The following is a 13,268-nucleotide window of genomic DNA, read 5'->3' as shown; positions in this document are numbered from 1 at the left end:
TCACCAATCACTTCACTTAGTGCTGTTCTTTCGTGTTTTTTCCACCTAAGGTAGACTTTTCAAATGCGGGGAAGATGGAAAAATCTAGGACAAAATGTATTTTAAAAAAATGTATTACTCTTTAGTAGTATCATCGTTTCCTGAGGTGTTCAAAAAGTCCCACAAAGGAGACTTAGGTTGTTTATAGGAAGGAGGTGATTGAGAAGCTCAATTATAAGGAATTCACTGCACATCACAGACAGATTAGCACCTTTGAAGGGGCACATCAGATTTAAGACTCTTTAGGAGTTCTTTCACAGGGGCAAGACGGAAATGGATATGTGTACATGTGGCAGGTTTACTGCGCAAAGGTTAGGGGTGAGATAAATGCTGTGTTCAGTGGTGGTTCATGAGACAGGTAGAAGCAGGTGAGAAAAGTGGTGCTGGTGGCACATCTAGTCTATGTAATTTTGAATATCAATTCCCAAAGATCATCATTCTCAGGTTACCATTTAGTATTTATTATATACCGAGCATCATGGAAAGAGTTCTGCGTGCATTTTCCCATTTGATACTCTCAATAACCCTTTGAATTATTCCGGTTAGTTGATAAAAATCCAGAGTTCAGAGAAGTTAGGTAAGTTGCCCAAATCACACAGCAATAGTCTAACTGATCTCCCTGCTTCCACTCCTTCCTTTCTTGTCCACCCACTTTCTACATTCCTCTCACACAAGCCACCCTGATCTCTTACAAACATAAATGAGATCATGCTAACCCCAACTTAAAACCCTCCAATTGCTTCTGATCACAGTTAAAATAAGAGCAACCTTTTACCATGGTTTATAAAACTCTGCATGACCCAGCTCCCCTGACAACTTCTGTGAATTCACCCTCCTCTGGCCTCAGGGCCTTCTTTCAGTTCCTAGAACATTCCAAGCTGGCTCCCTCTGATCTTCCAATGTCTGGTTCCTTTATGTTACTCAAGTCTCACCATTATTACCTACCTCTTCAGAGGGGCCTTTCCTGCATTGGAATTAATTCACGACACTTCTCAGTACCTGATGTTTTTTTATGTTTGTTTTTACTATTTCTTTGTTTATTGATTAATGTTCTGTCTTTCCTCCTAAGACATAAGCTCCATGGGGACCAAGACCATGTCTGTTGGTTTGCCCTTAAAGGGACAGAGCAGGCCTAGTGTTCAAGAGCAAGGCCGTGTGGTGTCAGCCTGTGCATAACCTCTACCTGTCTGTGTTCTGTGCTCCTTAGATTTCTGTCACATTATTACTGACTAATGAACATCTTAGTAACATAGATGCTTTTTCCTTTTCAGAAATAAAATCCATAACCAAACTTCAGTTTATTTGAGGAAAGAAGAGAAGTGTGAGGAGGAGTTTTTTTTCCTCTCTCTAGAAATATGTGTATAATGCTTTCTCCAAAATTATTTAGTGCACACTGGCTTCTGAGGGAAACTCAGTGCTATTTACTCTTCTCACATTAGAAGTTCTCTCACCTCTGGGCGCCTGGGTGGCTCAGTCAGTTGAGCATCCCCATTCTTGATTTTGGCTCAGGTCATGATCTCACAGTTGTCCACCCCCTTCATTTTACTGATGAGGAGAATGAGACAGATATTTCAAGGTCCCATGGCTGAAGTCTCATTTTATATACTGGAATCTTTCATGTTTTCCACAGACCTTTATGCAGACTCCAAAAGGATGTATTTATCCTAATCACATAGACTAATTGGAAGTTACATGCAATTAAAAAATAACTGAATGATAGAACGTTTGTGGAAAACAAATTGATAATGTGTGCCATGTTCCTTAAAAATTAGTTCCCTTTGGCCTCATAATTTCACTCTAAGAACCTCTCCCAAGAAAGTAACTTAATATGGACAAATGTTTATGTGTAAGGATGTTTATCACAGAATTTTTTTAATAGAGAATGGAAAACCTTGTTCAACAATAAAGGAATGTTTAACTGGCTGGGATATTAAGTGGCCTATTAAACATCCCATTATTAATGTATATGTCATGACCTTGGAAAATGCTCTTGATATTTTTTAACGTAAAAAGTGATGTAAAGCCAAATAGAAAATTTGGTCCCAATTTTGTTATGTATATGCTTAGGAAAAAAAACAGGTAAGCTAATATATAAAATACACCTATATGTAGCTTTTTTAAAAAAAACCTTTATTTTTTCAGTATTTTCCAAATATTCTTCAATTTTCATGAATGGTTATTATAAAGAGAAAATATAAACATCACATTTGAAATTTATGTAAAATAACAATAAACCTAAAACATGACCGTCATAGAAGAAAGAGCACTACACTAGACATAAAATACTGAGTTCTCAGGTTAACCTTGCCTCTGTAATTTTGGCTTTAGATAAGTGTCTCATCTGTTTAAGCCTTAGCTTCTCTTTCTATAAAAACACTGAATTAGCCAATCTTCCTGCCAGATCTAAAATTTGATTTTATAAATTACTATTCTTTCTCATAGTGAAGAAGATCATAGATGATAAATAATATGTAACAACAAAATTAATTTTATTAATCTCTTTTATGGAATTCACACTAATTGCAACTGTTTTGTTTTGTTTTGTTTGCCTCTGTGACTGGGGGCTCTCTGTGACAGATTGCTACCGAAGCAATCGAAAACTTCCGAACTGTTGTCTCTTTGACTCGAGAGCAGAAGTTTGAATATATGTATGCACAGAGTTTGCAGGTACCATACAGGTAATAACCATTGAAGAGTGGGAGGGGAGTGTGGGGAGGTTTTTCAATCATCAGATTTGTTTTCAGAAGGATTACTTTGGCCAGAATGTAGGGAACAAGTGGAGAAGCTACTAGAAGGGAACCAAATGGGAACCAAAGGGAACCACTTATAGTTATCCAGGACAGAAATCACAAGACCCTGACCTCTCTGAGGTAGAACCTGTAAGAGTAGGTAAGTGATGGGAAGCAGAGGGAGAGAGGATAGAGAATGACTCTGATGCCAAGTTTGGGTAATGGCCCTATTATTTGCTCTCATTGGGAATGAGTTCTCTATGGAACATGAAATTTGAGCTATCTGTGGGACCTGAGGGGTGGTGCTTCTTGAGTATGCCTTTCCTTCCTCTTTTGACACTTCTCTAGTGGAGAATTTCTGTATTAAAGGAAGCTAATGAACTCCTCCAGTGAGGGTTCAAAAATGTAAGCCCAACCTCTCTGAGTCTCAGTTTCTTGTATGGTAAATGGAGAGAGCTGGACCTTATCGATGAGTTTTCAAAGGTTTAAAAAAAAATAATAGTAGAGGTTTTTTCCTGAAAATGTTTTCATTTGAAATCCCAATATATGAAACAGATAGAAATGGAGTTGACCTGGTTGAAGCAGGGCTTGGAGGCCCAGAGGCTACCCACTCACCAGCCTGCCCTTACCTCCACATCACCCAATTCACATGGCTCAGAAAATCCACCAATGTTAATGCCTTTGTGAAGTCTTCTCTAACTCCTCCAGAGAGTTGTGCTTCCTCCTTTCTTCCCCTAACATGTTATTCATAAGGTTCCTTCACTGCATAATTATAGTCAACTTGACTCCTGGACCCCAAGGGCAAGAACATGACTGATTCTTCTGTATCACCCAGCATGGTTCCTGAAGCTTGTAGGCTTTGGATAAATTTGTGTTGAATGAATATTTACCATAGAGTGCATATATCTTATGTGTCCAAAAGTGGGGGGAAAGGGAAAGAACTTCCATTTATTAACCCCTCTTCATGTTTTCCTTGGCTTATTTTAACTTTACTTCAGTACTTTGAGGTGCAGTTAATACTCCATCAGGAAGTTTCCTGAACGTTCACAAGTGGGAAAATGAGGACCAAACTTAACTTTTTTGGAAATTGAACCCACTTTTGTCTGCCGTACCCCACCGCTGATCTATCAAAGGTTATGTTTTAAGGACTGAGAAATGAAAGTCAAGTGAGTTTCTTAACGTCTCCTTTTCAGAAACTCTTTGAGGAAAGCACACATCTTTGGAATCTCATTTTCCATCACCCAGGCAATGATGTACTTTTCCTATGCTGGCTGTTTCCGGTTTGGTGCCTACTTGGTGGCACATGAGTTCATGGACTTTCAAGATGTTCTCTTGTAAGTATCAGGTTTTATTTACAGTTGAACTCTAGAAATAAAACTGAGGTGGACATGCTTCATGTCTAAATAGAAAACCGTACTGTGAAGCTTTGTGAAGAGATTTTGGTGATTCAGAAGGTGTCATTTGCCTCGTGAGTCTCTGTGTATGATCCCTGAGGGACCCTATTTTCATTTAGGGAATCAGTGACTTCCCCCCTCCCCAGTGCTGACTCATACCTTTGACCTTCTGAATCTGTGGCTCAATGGGGTTGTGATTCACTGAGGGGATTCTAGGAGGTTTTGGCATTTGAGAAGAAGCCTAACTTGGAGCCAAGTGTCTAGCTCCTTTTAAAGAATACATTTGCTTTCCTTGATAAAAGAAGAGCAGTTAGAAGGTAAGAGCTAAAGAAATTCAGAAATGACAAAGGAAAGGCTACATTGGGATTTCTGCCCCATTGCTGTGAATGCAGAAAATTCTATCTCAGTCAGGAGAAGACAGACCTGAACTTAATTGTACCCCCAAGTACTCAAATATGCAGTTAGGTAATTAAAAAGTAGATATAATCTTTCTGAGTGTCTAGATTTGGTGGTGGATGAGATTCTGCCCTTTGACAGCATATCATAAATAGTGGTAATAGAGTTTTTCATTTAAACCAGAATCACCTAAGCTTGTCTGATATAAGGTGTTAGTGTAATATTTCCATTCTGTTGAAACCTTGGCATGTGTGTGCATTATAGTTTGCTCAGGACGACCCCAACAGAAGATTTAAAATTTCCACTTGATATGTCTATCTGACAAATGATATACAGAAGCTATTTATGACTTGGACCAAAAGACCAAAACCAAGCATCATTGGCATAGGGTCTTCGATTAGATAACTATTTGATACATTGCTTTACTTCAAGGTAAGGCATTGAATTGGTGAAAGTTGCTGACAGTTGGGTGTTTAGATTGGGAAAATCAATCTTCCAAGTAAAGGAAAGGGGAGACTTGTCTGAAGGGCAGTCCATTTTTTAAAAGATCTCCCAGGGGTAAATGATGACAAGCCTGAGATTACCCAGCCATTTGTATGATTTATTTAGAGTTCAGAGGAGAGGATGTGACAGGCTCACAGTATTCTTCCAGGAGGGTTCCCAAGTATTCTGTTAGTTCCAGGCCCACTGTTTAAAAAGATATGTTGAAATAGCCGAATTGTGGAAACAGCCCAAGTGTCCTTTGACTGATGATTGGATAAAGAAGAAGTAGTATACGTACACGGCAGAATATTACTCAGCCATCAAAAAGAATGAAACCTTTCCATTTGCAATGATGTGGATGGAGCTAGAGAGTATTATGCTAAGTGACAGAAGTCAGTGAAAGACAAATGCCATATGATTTCATTCATGTGGAATTTAAGAAACAAAACAGATGAACACAGGGGGAGAAATAAATAGACAAAAACCAAGAAGCAGACTCTTAACTGTAGAGAACACACTGATGGTGACCAGAGGGGACGTGGGTGGGGCGATGGATGAAATAGGTGATGGGTATTAAGGAGGGCACTTGTGATGAGCACTGGGTGTTATATGTAAGTGATGAATCACTGAATTCTACACCTAAACTAATAGTATAGTGTATGTTAACTACCTGGAATTTAAATAGAAACGTGGAAAGAAAAAAAAATAAAGGTAAAAAAAAAAAAAAAAAAAACATGTTGAGAAATGTGTCCAGAGGAGGGCAGCTGGAGTGTTGAGAAAGATGGGAGTCATCAAAGAAACACTGGGCCTTTTAAAAAATATTCCAGTAAGGGCTATATTATGCCAAAGGATGTACATTTTTCTTCCATGTGAAGAAGAACTTCTGAACAACAAACTTAATCAAACTTGCTACTCCCTAAAACAAAGAATGGAGGCCAACCTAGGAGAAGTGCCCAGGAAACAAACATTGAGCACTGGACTCGATATCCTGTGGAGTCTTTCCCAGCTTTAAGCTGCTATGATTTTGATGTCATAGGTTAAGAATATGAGTGCATCCTGAGTGCAGCATGCTACCTGTCTCTATAAGGAACTCACTCTTTGCTATACAGCTCACACGTTTTCTAAGCATCTGGTGTAATTTCAGCACCAATGCCTGGATCTGTTATTTTTTTAGTAGTTGACATACAATGTCACATTAGTTTCAGGTGTGCAACATACTGATTCTACTTCTCTATACTTTATGCTGTGCTCACTGCAAGTTCAGCTGCCATCTGTTACCGTCCAAGGCTATTATAATATCACTGGCTGGATTCCTTTTGCTGCACCTTTTATTATTGTGACATTCATTCCGTAACTAGAAGCCTGTGTCTCCTCCTCCCCTTCACCCATTTTGCTCACCCATTCCCCTCTGGCCACCATCGGTTTGTTCTCTCATTTATAGGTCTGATTCTGCTTTTGTTTGCTTGTTTGTTCATCTGTATTTTTAAATTCCACATGAGTGAAATCATACAGTATTTGTCTTTTTCAATCTGACTTCTTCCACTTAGCATAATGCCTACAAGGTCCATCTACGATGTCACAAATGCCTGTATCCGCTATGGATCACCACAATCATGCTACATAACAACCAACCACTAACCCTCAGTGCCACACAATAATAAACGTTCATGTTTGCCCACAAGTCTGTGGGTCAGCTGGGCAGTTTTGCTGGTCTAGGATGGACATAGCAGATCGCAAGTAGGCTCGCTTGTGTGTGTAGGGCATGACAAGCTGGTTGGCTGGGGTCCCCACAGCTTTCTTCCATCTGTGCCTTGTCCTCCAGATGCTAGCTGGGCTTGTGGTGGTGGCAGAGAGAGAGAGAGAGAGAAAAGCACACAAAGCCCCCTGAGTCATAAGCTTAGAACTGGCAGAAGTCACTTCCACCACATCCTGTTGGCCAAAGCAAGTCACAGGCCAACTCAGATTCAAAGGGTAGGAATACAGATTCCACTTCTTAAATGGAGGAGCTGCAAAGTCCCATTACAAGAAGGTGAGGATACAGAGACAGTTGAAAAAGGGGGCCCTTTTACAATCTGTTACACTGATGCGAACTTATAAGGGAAAGTGCTGACTTATTTTGTTTTATGTTTTTAATTTGTGTTTTACATTGTTTGAGGCAGTGTTCTCTATTGTAGAACTGTCAGTTGTCTAGCATTATAGCCATAACTCCGCTCATGCTTTGTCTTTGTTTTTGCAGGGTATTCTCAGCTATTGTCTTCGGTGCCATGGCAGTGGGACAGGTCAGTTCATTTGCTCCTGACTATGCCAAAGCCAAAGTATCAGCTGCCCACGTCATCATGATCATTGAAAAAATCCCTCTGATCGACAGCTATAGCACAGAAGGCCTAATGCCTGTGAGTTTGAAGTTTTGATGATATGTTTTCATTCCTAACTAATGAGTGAAAGTACTCTAAGAGGAAATTTAATAAAATCTGTGGGGGTTTTTTATTCGCAGGTAATAAAATGAAACTTTCTAGATCATGAGGTCATTTTAATAAATGCTAATAATGTATGTTAACATTCAGTACTTTTGTAAAACAAGGCTGCAGGGAGATGGAAATACCACCCAATTTATGAGCAAATTCTGTTAATCGGATTTTATTATATGTAGGTTAGGTACTCTATTCTTGGAGAACAGATTTGAGTTATCACATTTGTATTGTATTAACAATACATGCTGTACAAACACTGACTCTCTTAGATTTTACTTACTACATTCTGGCAGTTACAAATGCAGCCTAATTGTAATACAAGTTTGCCGTCTTCTGACACCTGGTGATAGAGGGGGTTTGCTATACAATGCGTTTTCAGGATCGCAGTAATCATCTCTATTGTTACTGTTCTGATTTTAGAACACGTTGGAAGGAAATGTGACATTTAATGAAGTCATGTTCAACTATCCCACTCGACCAGATATCCCAGTGCTTCAAGGGCTGAGCCTGGAGGTGAAAAAGGGCCAGACGCTGGCCCTGGTGGGCAGCAGTGGATGCGGGAAGAGCACGGTGGTCCAGCTCCTTGAGCGGTTCTACGACCCAATGGCCGGAACAGTGGTGAGCACACCTTTTTATTCATCTCATTTTAAGTGTTTAATCATTGGAATGCCTGGATATGTTTAATTCCTGACTATGAACTCTAGTTTTTCCAGTCTTTAAACAACAGCCTCACTTAAAGTCTGACATCCTAGATACCATCTCCAAGCTGTGTCTGCTGCCCCAGCCTCTGTCTCAAATTGCCCCTCTACCCTCCTTTGTGAGCAGCCTTTTTATCATCCATCTCCCTTCCTTCCTTCAGTTACGTTTCTGTTTTCATGAGAGGATCCAGCAAAAATTTAAGTAGCCAGAAAGATACAGGAGCAGGAGGGATGCTAGGAGAGACAAGTAAGGTGGGTGCCAGGGATAGGGAATGTTTTGAGAAGTTGAAGGTAGTCAACAATGACAGATGCTGTGGACAGGTAGAGTAAGATGAAGACGGAAATGACAGGATGTGATTTGGCAATTTAATGGGCTACTTACAACATTTTAAAGTATTCTTAGTGAGGTATTGGTGGGGAAACAGTTTAGCACGGCTGAGGGATGGCTGGAAAGGGAAGTGGAGACTGAATGCAGATCGTCTAGAAGATTAAAGGTGAAAGAAAAGCAGTAAGAGCAGTAGCGTGAGGGGGGAAGCAGAGGCCAGGGAAGAGGTGTAGCAGGGGGAAATCTTAAGCATTTTTATGGCTGAGGATGAGATACAATCATTGAGAGAGGGTATTGAAATAGCTTCTAAAAAGTGGAATCAATGAATTTGGGAAGCAGATAAAGAATATAGAAGGATTCCTTTTTCTTCCCTGAACTAAAAGAATAAATGAAGGGTCAGATTTTGTTCATTCAGCATTCAGTAAACATTTACTCAGTGCCTGTCAGGGACTATCTTGGGTACTGGGGAGGAGATAGAAGTCGTGAAGGGAGCAGTGTGACTACAGTGGAGAACAGGAAAAGAATCAGATTAGGAAGGAATAGAATTTATAGCAAGAAGTTTTAGTTAGTTACTAGTCATACTCACAGGTGATAATAAAAATATTTAACAACCGGAAAGGCATGGGCACTGACCAAACAGAATGGACACCTGTTCCATACAGTCAAATTGATGCCCCAGCTCCATATGGGCCACACTTGGATTAATGAGTGAGGTGGAAATGAAACTTATAACCTATAGTCATAAATATTTTTATTTATGACTTACTCATAAATGTTTTTATTGTATTCTACTCAGTCTGTTTTTTAACAGCGACATAAGCTTTATCCTCTATTTTTACTTTCTTGTTTTATATTTTCTGTGAATTCTGACTTTATACTTCAGTTTTGTGGTTGAAATTTGAACAAAGGGCTCTAAAGGAAGAGAGAAATGAAGCAATTAGGAGGAAATGTTAGCTCTCAGGAAAGATTATGGTCTTTAACAGATGTTGAGTAAGCAGTATATTAAATGTTGAGCTCTAATAAATTACAGGTGATAATGTCTGTACTCAAAGAATTTCACTGAAGAGATGGGGCATATACTTCCATGAGTTATATAAAAGAAGATAGACCTAGAGCATATTTTTTTAAACATTGCCATCAATTTTTTTAATATAATTTATTGTCGAATTGGTTTCCATACAACACCCAGTGCTCATCCCAAGAACCCTCCCCAGTGCCCATCAACCACTTTGTCCTCTCCCCCACCCTCCATCAATCCTCAGTTTGTTCTCTGTATTTAAGAGTCTCTTATGGTTTGCCTCCCTCCCTCCCTGTTGGTAACTCCTTTTTTTTCCCTTCCCCTCCCCCATGGTCTTCTGTTAAGTTTCTCCAGATCCAAATATGAGTGAAAACGTATGGCATCTGTCTTTCTCTGCCTGACTTATTTCACTTAGCATAATACCCTCCATTTCCATTCACGTTGCTGCAAATGGCCAGATTTCATTCTTTCTCATTGCCAAGTAGTATTCCATTGTATATATAAACCACATCTTCTTTATCCATTCATCAATTGATGGACATTTGGGCTCTTTCCATACTTTGGCTATTGTTGAAAGTCCTGCTATAAACATTGGGGTACAAGCGCCCCTATACATCAGCACTCCTGTATCCCTTGGGTAAATTCCTAGCAGTGCTATTGCTGGGTCATAGGGTAGATCTGTTTTTAATTTTTGAGGTACTTCCACACTGTTTTCCAGAGCAGCGGCACCAGTTTGCATTCCCACCAACAGTGCAAGAGGGTTCCCATTTCTCCACATCCTCGCCAGCATCTATAGTCTCCCAATTTGTTCATTTTAGCTACTCTGACCGGCATGAGGTGGTACCTCATTGTGGCTTTGATTTGTATTTCCCTGATGATGAGTGATGTTGAGCATTGTTTCATGTGTCTGTTGGCCATCTGCGTGTCATCTTTGGAAGTGTCTGTTCATGTTTTCTGCCCATTTCTTCACTGGTGTGGAGTTTGGTGAGTTCTTTATAGATTTTGGATACTAGCCCCTTAGCTGATATGTCATTTGCAAATATCTTCTTCCATACCATCGGTTGCCTTTTAGGTTTGTTGGTTGTTTCCTTTGCAGTGTAGAAGCTTTTTGTCTTGATGATGTCCCAGTAGTTCATTTTTGCTTTTAATTCCCTTGCCTTAGGAGATCTGTCGAGTAAGAAATTGCTGCGGCTGAGGTGAAAGAGGTTGTTGCCTGGTTTCTCCTCTAGGGCTTTGATGGTTTCCTGTCTCACATTCAGATCTTTCATCCATTTTGAGTTTATTTTTGTGTATGGTGTAATAAAGTGGTCTAGTTTCATTCTTCTGCATGTCGCCATCCAGTTCTCCCAGCACCATTTGTTAAAGAGACTGTCTTTTTTCCATTAGATACTCTTTCCTGCTTTGTCAAAGATCAGTTGGTCATACATTTGTGGGTCCAATTCTGGGTTCTCTATTCCATTGGTCTATTTGTCTGTTTTTGTGCCAATACCATGCTGTCTTGATGATTACAGCCTTGTAGTAAAGGCTGAAGTCTGGGATTGTGATGCCTCCTGCTTTGGTCTTCTTCTTCAAAATTACTTTGGCTATTCGGGGTCTTTTATGGCTCCATACTAATTTTCGGATTGCTTGTTCTAGCTTTGAGAAGAATGCTGGTGTAATTTTGATTGGGATTACATTGAATGTGTAGATTGCCTTGGGTAGTATTGACATTTTAACAATATTTATTCTTCCAATCCATGAGCTTGGAATGTTTTTCCATTTCTTTGTGTCTTCTTCAGCTTCCTTCATAAGCTCTTTCTATACTTTTCAGCATACATATCTTTTACATCTTTGGTTAGGTTTATTCCTAGGTGTTTTATGGTTCCTGGTGTGATTGTAATTGGGATCAGTTTCTTTATTTCTCTTTCTGTTGCTTCATTATTGGTGTATAAAAACGCAACTGATTTCTGTACATTGATTTTGTACCCTGCAACTTTGCTGAGTTCATGTATCTGTTCTAATACGCTTTTGGTGGAGTCTGTCAGGTTTTCCATGTAGAGTATCATGTTGTCTGCGAAAAGTGAAACTTTGACTTCTGCTTTGCCAATTTTGATGCCTTTTATTTCATTTTGTTGTCTGATTGCAGATGCTAGGACTTCCAACACTATGTTAAACAACAGTGGTAAGAGTGGACATCCTGTCGTGTTCCTGATCTCAGGGGGAAAGCTCTCAGTTTTTCCCCATTGAGGATGATATTAGTGTTGGGTCTTTCATATATGGCTTTTCTGATCTCAAGGTACGATCCTTCTATCCCTACTTTCTTAAGAGTTTTTGTCAAGAAAGGATGCTGTATTTTGTCAAATTCTTTTTCTGCATCTATTGACAGGATCATAAGGTTCTTACCGTTTCTTTTATTAATGTGATGTATCACATTGATTGATTTGCAAATATTGAACCAGCCTTGCAGCCCAGGAATGAATCCCACTTGATCATGGTGAATAATTCTTTTTATATGCTGTTGAACTCAATTTGCTAGTATCTTCTTGAGAATTTTTGCATCCATATTCATCAGGGATATTGGCCTGTAGTTTTCTTTTTTTGCTGGGTCTCTGTCTGGTTTGGGAATCAAAGTAATGCTGGCTTCATAGAATGAGTCCAGAAGTGTTCCTTCCATCTCTATTTTCTGGAAGAATTTGAGAAGGATAGGTATTAACTCTGCTTTAAATGCCTGGTAGAATGCCCCAGGGAAGCCATCTGGGCCACTATTTGTTGGGAGATTTTTGATAACCAATTCAATTTCTTTGCTGGTTATGGGTCTGTTCAAGTTTTCTATTTCTTCCTGTTTGAATTTTGCTAGTGTGTGGGTGTTTAGGAACTTGTCCATTTCTTCCAGATTGTCCAGTTTGTTGGCATATAGTTTTTCATAGTATTCCCTGATAATTGCTTATATTTCTGAGGGTTGGTTGTAATAAGTCCATTTTCATTCATGATTTTATCTATTTGGGTCCTCTCTTTTTCTTTTTGAGAAGCCTGGCTAGAGTTTTATGAATTTTGTTTATTTCTTCAAAAAACTGACTCTTGGTTTCATTGATCTGTTCTACGGTTTGGTTTTTTTTTGTTGTTTGTTTTGGTTTTGTTTTTGTTTTTTTTAATTCTATATTGTTTATTTCTGCTCTGATCTTTCTTATTTCTCATCTTCTGCTGAGCTTGGGGTATCTTTGCTGTTCTGCTTCTAGTTCCTTTAGGTGTGCTGTTAGATTCTGTATTTGGGATTTTTCTTATTTCTTGAGATAGGACTGGATTGCAATGTATTTTCCTCTTAGGACTGCCTTTGGCACATCCCAAAGGTTTTGGATTGTTGTGTTTTCTTTTTTCATTTGTTTCCATATATTTTTAAATTTCTTCTCTAATTGCCTGACTGACCAATTCATTCTTTAGTAGGATGTTCTTTACCCTCCATGCTTTTGGAGGTTTTCCACACTTTTTCCTGTGGTTTATCTCAAGTTTCATACCATTGTGATCTGAAAGTGTTCATGGTATGATCTCAGTTCTTTTATATTTATTGAGGGCTATTTATGACCCAGTATGTGATCTGTGTTGGAGAATGTTCCATGTGCACTCGAGAAGAAAGTATATTCTGCTGCTTTAGGATGTAGAGTTCTAAATACATCTGTCAAGTCCATCTGGTCCAGTGTATCATTCGGGGCCGTTGTTTCTTTACTGATTTTCTGCCTAG

At 39.2% G+C, this 13,268-nt stretch overlaps 1 protein-coding gene across 4 annotated transcripts in view; it reads left to right on the top strand.

The window, feature by feature from the left end:
* The window catches only part of ABCB1 (ATP binding cassette subfamily B member 1), a 234,397-nt gene that overhangs the window by 208,990 nt on the left and 12,139 nt on the right, over window positions 1-13,268 (top strand). For all 4 annotated transcript variants that reach the window (XM_043588756.1, XM_043588755.1, XM_043588757.1 and 1 more), the window contains 4 exons: window positions 2,617-2,717; window positions 3,962-4,102; window positions 7,278-7,434; window positions 7,933-8,130. In XM_043588756.1, coding sequence (XP_043444691.1) covers window positions 2,617-2,717; window positions 3,962-4,102; window positions 7,278-7,434; window positions 7,933-8,130 — 597 coding nt within the window. The remainder of the gene's footprint in view (window positions 1-2,616; window positions 2,718-3,961; window positions 4,103-7,277; window positions 7,435-7,932; window positions 8,131-13,268) is intronic.

This window comes from Prionailurus bengalensis, chromosome A2, assembly GCF_016509475.1.
Source record: "Prionailurus bengalensis isolate Pbe53 chromosome A2, Fcat_Pben_1.1_paternal_pri, whole genome shotgun sequence".
In the NCBI taxonomy this organism is placed as follows: domain Eukaryota; kingdom Metazoa; phylum Chordata; class Mammalia; order Carnivora; family Felidae; genus Prionailurus; species Prionailurus bengalensis.
Note: the sequence above shows the minus strand (reverse complement) of the source record. Positions and strands in the feature narration are given on the sequence as shown.